The sequence below is a fragment of the Diachasma alloeum genome, unplaced genomic scaffold (assembly GCF_001412515.2).
Source record: "Diachasma alloeum isolate Michigan unplaced genomic scaffold, Dall2.0 Dall_scaffold_00627, whole genome shotgun sequence".
NCBI classification, from domain to species: domain Eukaryota; kingdom Metazoa; phylum Arthropoda; class Insecta; order Hymenoptera; family Braconidae; genus Diachasma; species Diachasma alloeum.
Genome location: NW_021680759.1, coordinates 26,166 through 38,150, shown reverse-complemented (window position 1 = coordinate 38,150; position 11,985 = coordinate 26,166). Strand labels below are relative to the sequence as shown.

The 11,985-nt window shown below is 35.2% G+C and overlaps 1 protein-coding gene across 3 annotated transcripts; it reads right to left on the bottom strand.

The window, feature by feature from the left end:
• Positions 1-581: 581 nt before the first annotated feature.
• Positions 582-11,001, bottom strand: LOC107043783 (monocarboxylate transporter 14). Of its 3 annotated transcripts, none has more exons than XM_015265422.1 (12): positions 9,790-11,001; positions 5,693-5,853; positions 5,379-5,580; positions 4,892-5,032; positions 4,433-4,621; positions 4,026-4,284; positions 3,744-3,930; positions 3,391-3,558; positions 3,090-3,312; positions 2,775-3,011; positions 2,558-2,683; positions 582-2,397 (listed from the first exon to the last, which is right to left on the bottom strand). In XM_015265422.1, exons 2-12 carry the CDS (start codon positions 5,810-5,812, stop codon positions 2,249-2,251), a joined length of 2,001 nt encoding a protein of 666 aa, XP_015120908.1. In that variant the 5' UTR covers positions 5,813-5,853; positions 9,790-11,001; the 3' UTR covers positions 582-2,248. The 3 variants fall into 3 exon arrangements, with proteins under 3 accessions (XP_015120908.1, XP_015120909.1, XP_015120910.1); XM_015265423.1 differs by lacking the exon at positions 9,790-11,001 and adding an exon at positions 7,479-7,546; XM_015265424.1 differs by lacking the exon at positions 9,790-11,001 and adding an exon at positions 7,475-7,535.
• Between the last annotated feature and the right edge of the window lie 984 nt (positions 11,002-11,985).

Below are 11,985 nucleotides of genomic sequence, written 5' to 3'. Positions count from 1 at the left end.
CTATGCGCCGCAGCGCGTCGCGTCGCCTTGCAATTTTCAACCCCCTCCCTGGTGTACCTTTCCACCCCGCTCTCATCATGTCGCAATGTATCTGCAGAGTCAGTATTCCGGGCAGGTATCTATCTCACCTCATATGCAGGCTCTCTCTCTCTCTCTCTCTCCCTCTCTCCTTCTTCAATTCTCATCAAAAGCATCATTCTTCATGACACACTTTTGAAGAGAGAATAAACAGCAGATAGTTATGCTCAATATTAATTATTTTATATATTTACAAATCAATAAGGAATGAATAATCTTTTTACATTTCAAAGTGATCACTTGAAATCCTATTTCTTTTTCAATATTAATTTTTCTCTTGATATAGTTTTCATTTTATTGTTTTTTTTTTTTTTTAATTCATATAAAATACATCTCAATCAAAAATATATTGTTGTATGAAAATTTAATCGTCATTTTCCTATCCATAACTGACGATACATTTTTCTTCACCATTTTTCTTATTAAAATTGCCATTCTTCTTGATTCCTGCTCTTTATGCAGCCACTCATTGTCAGGAAAAGAATAATATAAACAAGAGATAGTTATGTTCAGTATTAATTATATATATTTACAAAAATGGATAAGGAATGAATTATCTTTGTACATTTCAAAATGAACAAAATAAGGCACTAGATTTCGAATTTCATATCAGTGATGTCAATTACTCACGACATTCTTTTTTATCGTTGTGTCACAAAATATTCTATTGTGAGGATAATATACACATTAAATGGCAGGTTGATTTTAGTGAAATGTCGTTCTTATTATAAGTATAGACAGTGTCAATTTAGGGTTTAAATGTATAGGTTTTTTGTTCAAGATGTATAAATGTAATTTCTGATAGACGGAAATGATCATTCGATACGTCATATATAAATCCACTCAAAAAAAGTTGAATATATCAAGATGTATGAAGGCGACCACTTATATGTATATGTATATGTACGAACTCAGAGTTATCAAAAGCGTACAAATATACAAATCGAACGGAAAATTTCATCGATGATAATAAATCCAACTTTAAGAACATGGCTCGACACGTGATTGCGTAATTACCATTCCTTGTTTCTCTTTTGTACTATCACAACTCCTCCATAAATTCAGTAAATACATATATATATATACTCAATTGTTTCCATAGATTTTAATGATTACTCGAGGCGCTATCGAAATTCCGTTTCTAACAGCTAATGTGTACCGTAGATAAAAAAAAATATTACTTGGCACATGTGGAAGTTCTTTGTCTTTCAGCGAGAACACATTATTTCGGTTGAATATTCCAACATTTGAGGTACAGAAAAAATGACTAATAGCAATATCACGCACGATTCGCCGATAAAAATCCAATTCCAATGCTAAAGAATATTCAAGGATTCACGGCCAGTAATAATGTGATATGACAGTCTGCACAATATCCTTATCCATAAATTATTCAAAATCATGGAATAATAAAACTATCTACATGTTATTGACGATAGGATTCATAATATTTATATATTTTACAGTACCTCCCGTATTCTTTTCTTATACATCACGAGGTTCACGAGGTTTGTTCATCAGTTTTTTTCCTTTTAAAATGCCATCCATGTCATAGATAGATCAAATTTAATGACATTTCATGGTCATTTGCTACTACAATAATTGCCTCTTTAACTTTAAAAATTTGTCTAATGAAAATTCTTGGAAATAGAATAGAATTTTTCATATTGAGCGATTATTAATATTCTAATGACAATTTAAATTGTCAACTTGATTGTGAAAATTAAACATCACAGTCATTTGAATTTTCAATAGATTAAAGTCAAAAAACATTAATTATCCAAATGATGGACTTAAATTTGGCACGTAACAATATGTGTGAGAGTTATTTCAAAATTCCAACGTTTTTTATGAAAAAATTGTTATTCTTCATAATATTTACCTATATCGATATATTTTACAATACCTCAATTGCTATTCTCACATCACGAGGTTGACTTTAGTTTTTTTTTTTTTAATTAATTTAATCTGAAAATGCAGGTGTCATTCTCTTTCTCTCACACATTCACTTGTGAAAACTTGATTCACTCGTTCGTTAGTTTTAATGAGGGGTGGGTCCTCCAACTTATGACCCAGTCATTCGTATTATGCATTTTCGCGATGTGACACGGCAGTCTTGCCTTGGGAATTTGTTTCCGCGGATATTTCTATGCCCTGGGAGTCCTGGGACTCAGGGATTTGGCAATGTAGCTTCGTTCTTATGTTTTTCCCAGTTGTTTATTAATTTTAAGGGGTAGCAGATTATTGCGGAGAGGAGAATTAGAGCTCCTGACACGTAGAATGCAACATCGAAACTGTCGGTTGCGACTTTTACTGCACCTGAAGCATTAATAACAATTCATTGTTATTTTTATTGAAGATTCAAGTGGGTGGCATTTGATTTAATTTTTTAATTTTATTTTTTTCGGAAATGTCAAGTTTCATGATTATTTGTTGCCCGCCTAAATGTCACTTGCTCGTCCATAAAATGTCAATTTACCTGTTAAAGGTGCACCAACACTCGCAGCAATGCCCTGGAATAGCAGAATAAGGCCAAATGCATTTGTCAATTTTTCTAGCCCCATAAGTTCAACCACCAAGATTGATCTGAGTGCAGCGAATACAGCTAAAAATGAAACAATTAATGGATTAATTATAGAGTGTCAATAAAATATGTAGAAAAAATATAAATAGCTAATTAATCACTCATCACTCACATATACTAAAGCCAAACGCTGCGGCGTAAAAGTATTGATACTCTTTCGAGTAACTGAGACCAGAGCAAATAGTAAGTATACCACTGATACTTATGAATACATTGTTAATGAGGAGTGTATCCATACCAGGAAGACTACTGACAAGCCCACAAATCACACGACCTACAGTATTTGCAATACCAATCACTGATACGAGGAACGTTGCGGAATCCTTGAGGTCCATTGATTCAGCACGACCTGCAAGTGCAAATAAATCATCGATTCATTATAATTATTCCAATAAATAACATAATCTGATTATTATTTTGTGACTACCTGGAAGGAACATGAAGGGGGTATAGAAACCCATCATAGTGAGACCCCCACTGATTGCTAGAATGAGAAAAGACGGGCTTCCTAATAAATTTATGTCCAGCATAGTTGTGAGGATTCTTCTCACACTCTCTGGGCATAGATAACAATTTCCACTCTCCTCTTCTTCGACGTCTGTTGCTGTTGGGAGTCGCGTCACCGACATGTGGTATCCCACAGATGACATCTGCGCGGAGATTAAAAAAAAAAAAATTACATTTACATGAAAATTTTTATTTTATATATATAATATCATCATCATTACTTGAGATTTGTAATGCGGTAATCTGGCCAGTGAACCCCCATAGAATATATCATCCCTGTAGAACGGCCTCTGAGGATCTTTCGAAATTGAATGTCGTTTTCCAACTTTTCGTAAAGAGCATTCACTTCCGTTCTGATCCCTGCGGCCACTTATCGTATGTCTCCGCACCTGCAATGATAATAAAAAGAGTCTTCTTGAGTAACTTTTTTTTTCTACTACAAGATGAAACCGTACTAAAGCGAGTAATCGTGGGTCTAATGATGTTATCACTTGGAATTTTTTCGTTATCGATTAGTCTCTTTGCGCAAATAGAAATAATCGCAAATTCAATCTAATGATCTAATGATACTCACAGTAGGTATCCGTCCATTGAGCCTTTCTAGGTCACCCGAGAGCAAATTGTTTTCTTCTTCAGTGGACTTTATCTCATCAGAAATTATAACGTCCATTTCGGGATAAATCGGAGCAGACAATCTTTTTTCAGTTGTTGTCAGGGGTTTTTCATTCTCACTGGCTCCGTTGTGCAACGAGTCCGCTGACCTATAATCATCCATTCCAACAATTAAAATGTTAAATATATGATTGAGTTGGAGGGTATTGTAAAAATAGGATTGGAAAATTTTTTCGCTGCTCACTTGATAAGATTGGGAATACTTCCAATCGCTTCGGCAGCTGTTGGATATTCAGCGTTATTATTCGTTCCGAATCTCCAACCAACGGCGATTAGTTGACTGCCGTGAAGGGAAGTGGTGGAAATAGCATTTTTCAAGAGGCAACTTTTTACTTCGGGGACAACTGCTTCGAGCGGAGCGACTTCGGACTGTTTAACTTTTATTCTCTTGGGGCGAAGGGGTCGAAAGAGTGAGCCAAAGACAGCGCAATTCAGTAACATTGCTGAATTAATAAATTGAATGTAATGATATTGATTAAGAGATATTTTTTCTATTGAATAAAAATTGCCATTTTTTGTTTTTTTCTTTTGGCTAAAGCTGATGAAAAAATTGCTCTTTATTAAGTAAAGTCATAAAGATAAGATTATTACCAGATTGAATTTGCATAGCTGTTCTCCAACCAAATCTGTCAATCAATATACTACTAATGGGTGCGAGTACAAAAGCCCCAATGCCAGAGCCGCAAACAGCAATGCCGGTAGCAAGAGCTCGCCATCTTTCAAAATAAAATCCAGTTGTTATCACGGCTGGTACGTAAATCAGACCACCGCCAACGCCCCCTAATGTGTAATTGCGTGTTTAGTATTTAAAAATCATTATGGTAAATAAAAACATTTATACGATATTATACTTATTAAGAGTCATTGGATGTTAGCAGTTGTCCGTTGTTATTTATCTTATCATATCATATATACCTAATATGTAACACGAGTTAGTGTTAGTGACCGGAGAGGGAGTAGACTGTTGCAAAACATCTAATGAGGATTTTGCAATAGCTCTTTCATTTTTCTTCATTATTATCAGTAGTTGTTTGTACTATTGAGGCTCACCTAACAATCCGTAAGTTATACAGAGTATTTCGACGGAGGAACAGTAGCTCGAGAGAATGAAGGCTGCACAACTTATGACACTTCCGACCATGGCCACTAATCGAAATCCATATCTATTAGCCAGGGCTGATACAAATGGTCCTGGAATTTCAACAATTTTCCATTCAATTTCATTTTTCTCTGTTATCATGTTGGCTGGTGGCAATTGAATTTTATTACTAATAAAAAAATTTCTACCAAAGCGGTCGGCCAAAGTGAAATTTTACCACAGCACGTTTGCTAACAAAATCATCTTATCGATGCCTCTAGCTGTTCCGAAGATTGCAAATAATTGATAAATATTGATAGTGACAAATCTTGGTACTCATCATCTGAATTTCATTCAGTTTCAAGTCCAAATGTGAAGTATTTGCTGATGCTGATCATCTACGAGTCTGCTCGAATGTTGAAATTTAATGAAACAGTGTAATTTCAATGTTTGACGTACCTGCCATCAGATAAAATCCCGTCTGTAAAGAGCCGACAAGGGCGACACTCGGCTCTGAGACATTTAAATCCCTACTTATGTGGGGTAAAAATACCCCAAAGCTGAAGATGATTCCATCTACAATGAGATTGCACATGAAGGAAGCGGCGACGATCACCCAGCCCCATCCACCGTCCGGAGGGACGATCATCTCGACTTCAACCTAAACAATATAATAATAAATATATTATTTTTATCGGCCAAAAAGTTATCAGTAAAACTCGTGAAAAAATTGTAAAAGATAAAATGCCATGGCATAGAAAAATTGAATGCACCTCATTGTTGTTATCATTTCGTTCAACCATCGGTATCTCCTCAATTTTACCCGGTGGATGACCATTCTGACGTATTGTTGATTCACAGCAGTCGCCCTTATTCTCAGTGAGAGGTGCCATTATGGTATCCGATCACGATCACAATTGCATCAGCGGCGGGTCTGATTCAAAATCATAGATCAATAACAACAATATTCATGCTTTCAATAGCATTTGCTCGAGTACAAGAAAAATAAAAAGAAAGGAAAAAAGGAAAAAGTCATTATAAACATGGACTACATGGAGGATCGGCCACGTGGTCAGAACTAACTCTTGCAGCAGAGATCGTCCGAGTACACTCAATTTTTATCAATTTCGCCGGGACAAAAATAAGACAGTTTCATCATCGAAATATCAATGTGTGCGTATAGCTAGTGTTATTAAAATCAACCGAATGAAAACAGTAGATGGAGATCAGACGGTTTATTTTTGACAAACTTGTTGTGTGGACAAAAAAAGTCACCGACAAAGGCAGTAGTTGAAGTCGTTTAACGAACCCCTGGGGAAAATTTCAAATTTCACTGAAAATTCAGCAGAAATTTCATTTGATTCTCATAAATAGTTCAACTAGTATTTAGTTTCCATTGAATTATCCATAAAATTTGTTATGTCGCGAAAAAATTGCGGGAAGCCTCAAGACAATTGATAGCATCACTACTATTAATTATCATCCGGAATTCTCCCAATGTCGGTGATAAATTCTGAAAACATGTTTTGCACATGTGAAATTATTATTCCAACTTGGGTTTTTCTTCCTCTCCCATGACCCAGTGGGTTATTCTCGGTAAAAGCTATTGTAAAGAAGTTGAGATTGAAGAGGGACAAAGAGTAAACATGACAAGTACCGACACACGAGGGATCCCCCAATTATAAGATTCACTAGGCCTGCTTCACGTGTATTCTTCTCTTGTCTTCTCTTTTCTTCTCTTCTCTTCTCTTCTCTTCCCTTCTCTTCGCTCCTATAAAATAAACAACCAACCTTGACACATGTGGCCTTTTGCCCCAATAATTATCCCTTTGTTGGATAGTAGTATTTTAATTATTGGAATTTTGTGGGCACGTCTAATTTAATCGAATTAATCCCAGGCGATAAGTCGTAATAAAACCAGTCGCGATATCAATGGAAAAATAACACGTTTAAACCGGTATTGAAGCATTTTTCATTTTGTTTTTCAATAAGATTTGTTTGTTCTTTTCTTTTTATTCCATTGTTGATGAATAACCAAATTATTCAACTCCGAATAATCACTGGGTGGGTTATGAAATTTTCAATGTCAAGGAGGAATGGACAAATTGTCTTGAGATTATTTCATTGACTCTTATGGTATGATTGTAATTATCATACCTTTATAACAAGTACCACTCAACCAAGACAAGCAGAAAAATGATAAACTTTCACTTTATGCGGTGAAAAACTGATGAATAAATTATGAAAATTATGGTTAATGCTTAATTGGACTCGAGTTTTCCCTTCCGCGATAGCAGTACAAAATAATAATAATAATAATAATAATAATAATAATAATAATAATAATAGTAATGATAATAATTTTAATAAAAAATGAATATCACACACGCGTAACTCTCGGATCTCTACGCTGAACTGTATCGACACTTGAAATATCAATCGAGAAGGCGCGTACATGAGCAGCTCAACAAGCGCATAAACTGAAGGCCCATGTGATGCCTTGGTGTTACCAATGTTACAACACTTTAATAATAATAAGAAGAGAAATAATCCACCTACTACTCGATATTGTCTGTGCTTGCTTGCTTGGCCCGTGCCCGTGGCACTCTTGTCACTCTCCCACCAATGAAGGACTCACGAGTTTTGGTAAGAAGCACTCGGCTTTTATTTATGCCCCCACATGGCAATGATGCTTTTGCTACATGAGGGGGGCCCGAAGGGTGTTTCGAGCAGATTGGGCTATGGAAAATGCTGGGAGATATCGCTCATATGAGTATTGATGAATATATCAGTGTAGTTAAGTCGCTGATTAGGATCGACGCGTCGACGCCATCAAATATCACTTATTTAAACTAATCATGGTTCAGCGGCATGCCCACGTGCCCATCAATCTTGCTCAATCGTTTTCCTATTTCATTTGTTTTTCTTTCTACAATAATTCATTTATTTATGAAATATCTTAATATCAACGTCACGAGTAGGTTTGTGTTATCATTTTATTGATGAGTGATAGAAATCCGATAAATACAAATAATTGTGCAATTTATTTAATGAATTTTTATATGTGTATATAGTTGATATTAAAGACAATAATTAATAAGTGGCTCATTGTAGTAAGAAAAAGAAAATAGCATTAATTGATTAATGGCATCAAGTACATTACATACGGTCAAAGTTGACTCATCGAGTACTACACTAATTGCATCCGCACGCCTGTAGAAGAACTACCTATCATCCACAGAGATAATCCGAAACAATCCGAGGAAGAAAAAGGGATGAGGAGCCACGTGCACGAGGCCAAAGTCCGGCGACAATCCGTTCTCGGGACTCTCCCAAGTTATCACTGATGATAATGCCGCGCTTTGTCAGCATTCATTCACTAGCACTCATCATCGTCACTCGACAATTTTCATTTTTTGCCGAGACGAGAAAATGAATAATTCAAGATAATTCTGACTTTCCAATGGGAATCTCGACTCGAAGGGGGCGTCCAGTGAAAACATTGCAGAGGGCAGAAATAACGACGAGTTCGTCGGCCCATAAAAAGATGGACTGCAAGATATTTATATTTAACCGGTTAATTTTAGAGGGTAGCTAGCTGCTAGCTGCTAGCTGGAAAATGGCATTCCTCATTATGATAACCATCAATGTCCCATCTTTGATAGTATTATGGTAAAATTGTTAATTTTCCGTTGTCACCGTTGTTATCGTTCCTTGAAAATTAATGGAAATAAGAAAAATTCAGGTAAACATTACATTGGTAATACACTAGTAAAAATTTTTTCTCAAATTTTGTCAAAAATCAATGAAAACTATGAATTACATTTCATATTAGTTTTTTCTCCCTGAATGGAATTCAATGTCACTCTCCTGAAAATCACTAATGGCAATTTCATTTGTTTTTTTCTAACAGTCTAATCAATAAAGCACAAATGACTCTCAAATTGGTCAAACAAAATGTCTACTTTCCACACATTTATTTAATTGCGCAGTAATTCAATTGCAATAAAGTGGTGAAAGATGACTGAAAAACATGTCTGTCGTTCTCTTTCAGCATCCGGTGAGACATAGCGGGAGCCTTGCCACGTGTACCTCTCTCAGGCCTCTCGGTGCAAACTTGCTTCCATTTAAACAAATAACAAAAAAACAAGAAAAAACAACAGTCCAACGATCCTAATGATTACCATAAAATTTATCCACTGAATGATTATTTCCAAGTGTTTTTTATGGGCCATGTGCGCACCTGACCAATCCGATGACGTGTATGTATTAATAGTCTTAAATGTAAACATAATAAAATAGTGACACTCAAATATTTCTATCTGAAAATCTAGACACTAATACCAGTTAAACGAGAAAAATTCACTTTCGGGAGATAAAGGCACCCGCCGGCGGCAGGCAGCGGCCCATCTACACACGCGTATGTATTATTTTCTCTACTCAAAAATTTACCGTAATAATGTTCTACAAGGCTTGCACTGCTTTGGTGCGTGAGAAAGAAAAAATTAAATATATATATATATATATATATATATATATGAAATAAAAACAAAATTGAAACATTAGCATAAAGCAGGTACGCGTAACTTTCGTTTCGGAGCAGATATGAGGAGATTTTGCACACATTGGTTGGTTTGAAAAATGTTCATGTGTTACGTGTGGTATGTGTGTTATACAATGTGTATAGTCGGTTCGTGTGAACTTTCTGTTGACGCGCGACGATCTCGATGTGGAGACCATCCACGTGGGGCCTGTGTTTTTTTTTCTTTTTTTTTTTCTTCTTCTTCTTTATCAATTGAATAGAACTTTGACAAGACTTTTACTCGTGCTGGGTTTTATTAATTGAAATGATTTACAGGGGAATAGATACCAGGAGATAGCGATGATGATTTTCTGAAATTCGGTGACTGTTCCCAAGTAGATTAAGCGCCGACTGAACAGACGGCTTCGTTCACCACATATATAACTTGCCTATTAACACTGGGATAATGAATACCGGTTGGTCGTATGCTTGCATGATTTTATGGTAATCTAATTCACTATCATCAGCCCACTCAACGCACTTCCGTCAATGACACCCAAATTGATGATTTACCGGTAGTTGTTTCTCGATACACTGTTGCGAGTTTCTAATCATGCACACAATTTTTTATTTTATGACAGTCTGTATTCTTCAAATATTTCACTGTATAAATCATATCCTGGGATCCAATGAATTATTTAATGATTCAAATTCAAGAGGAAATGAGAGTTGATGATAATCGCGATCCAGTACACTGATGGGTAATGGAATCAGTGTGTGAATTAAGACTGACCGAACAATCATATTTATTTAACACTATATTAACATTTTTTATCTTTGTAATATTTCACTGATGCATTAATCATTCCAAGATGTAAGAAATAATTTTTCAATTTATTCAACTTGAAGAAAAAAGGGAGTTAATATTTATCGATCCCGTGGTAAGAGAAGTTAAATTGCCACTGACTGTACAATTTTCGTATTAACGAAACCAGAAATGTGTTATTCGCCTGTCGATTGGCAGTCGTGTCTGGTAAAACCGGACTGGTGCTGGTGTATGGCGAAGGGCAGATTAACCGGGCAATTTTTTATTTCGGCAGAGGCTGCCCACCCAATGCCGACGCCTCGTGCGTCGTATTAGTAATCAAGTCGACTGACCTTTCTGATTGGAATACACCAACCGCGGACCCATCCGCATATCTCCGTTAAATTCGTTGAAAATTATTTTCTCCTGCTTTTGCTTTTTATTCTTCACTCGTACATCGTACATGTCGTGTTTTTATTCCTGCACGTGGTATCGTCAAGAGTCATTACGAGTAAAATCTTTCACTGGATACAGCGTTTGTCTGTATTAATGTAAATAAATTTTAGTATTCATTGAATCCAAGTGCATGAAATTTTAATTTCCCTCGTGAAAATATAATTTTCCATTTACTTCATCACATCTCCGAAACTCCAATGATTCATCAGTGTTATTGTTTTCATTAGTTTATGAATAGTCAATGAAATTTTGGTGAAAATCACATTTATTTCTTGTAATTATTTAGCTGAATCGGCAAGTATTTGTCTCAAACTTGCAAAAAAGACACAAGGAAATTCATGTTTTAGTGGTTGCTATCTAGGGAAATTATTGGTGCAGGATAATGATCAGAGAATAAATCTTCAATAATAAAAATTTGTAATTCTTCTTCTTCTGACAATTTCAATAAACGTCACCTAATTAATACATTTCTTCGATATTCTTCCATCTTTTTTTTTTTTTTTTTTGTACCATAATACATAGCGTACATAACGTATGCACAAAATAGAGCGTGCAATGCGCATAGGCAATCAACAGCGTTCGTCTACTAATGTAACTAATATTCATTGTAATCACCCTCATTGAATCCAAGTGCATGATTTTTTAATTCTGCACGTGAAAATATAATTTTCCGGCCCTCCCCAACTATTTCTGCTTACTTTTCACCAATTATTTCATCACATACACGAACCACTGAAAACACTCATATGCAATAGGCACACATGTGCACACGCTCCCTCTAAAACTCAATGATTCATCAGTGTTATTGTTCTCATTATAGTTTATAAATATGCAATTAAATTGAGATGAAAATTAAAATATCATTTTCAGTACTGTGCGTGAGCACATGCGCGAATGCTTATTGATTCAATTTATTATTTGTTGTGATTATATTTATTTAAATCGGCAAGTATATGTCTCCAAATTGAAAAAAAAAAAAAAAAAATCGATACTATTGAATTTTCTTGTTCCAGTTATCCTGCTGTTTACTCTCTTATTAATCAACAATTCTTTTTGATAATTAATTAATCTCTAATGAGCCAATTTTCTTTTCCAATTTTTTCACATTGACATAATAACTGTTTTCTGAAAATATGTACAAGTGTAGAGATTTACATTTTCATAATTTTTTTCCTCAATTTTTTTCATCTCATCCATCATAATTCATCATTAATTTTTCTCTCTGCACAATAGATGTCATTAAAAAACATATGTTAATCACATAATAACGATGTATACACATT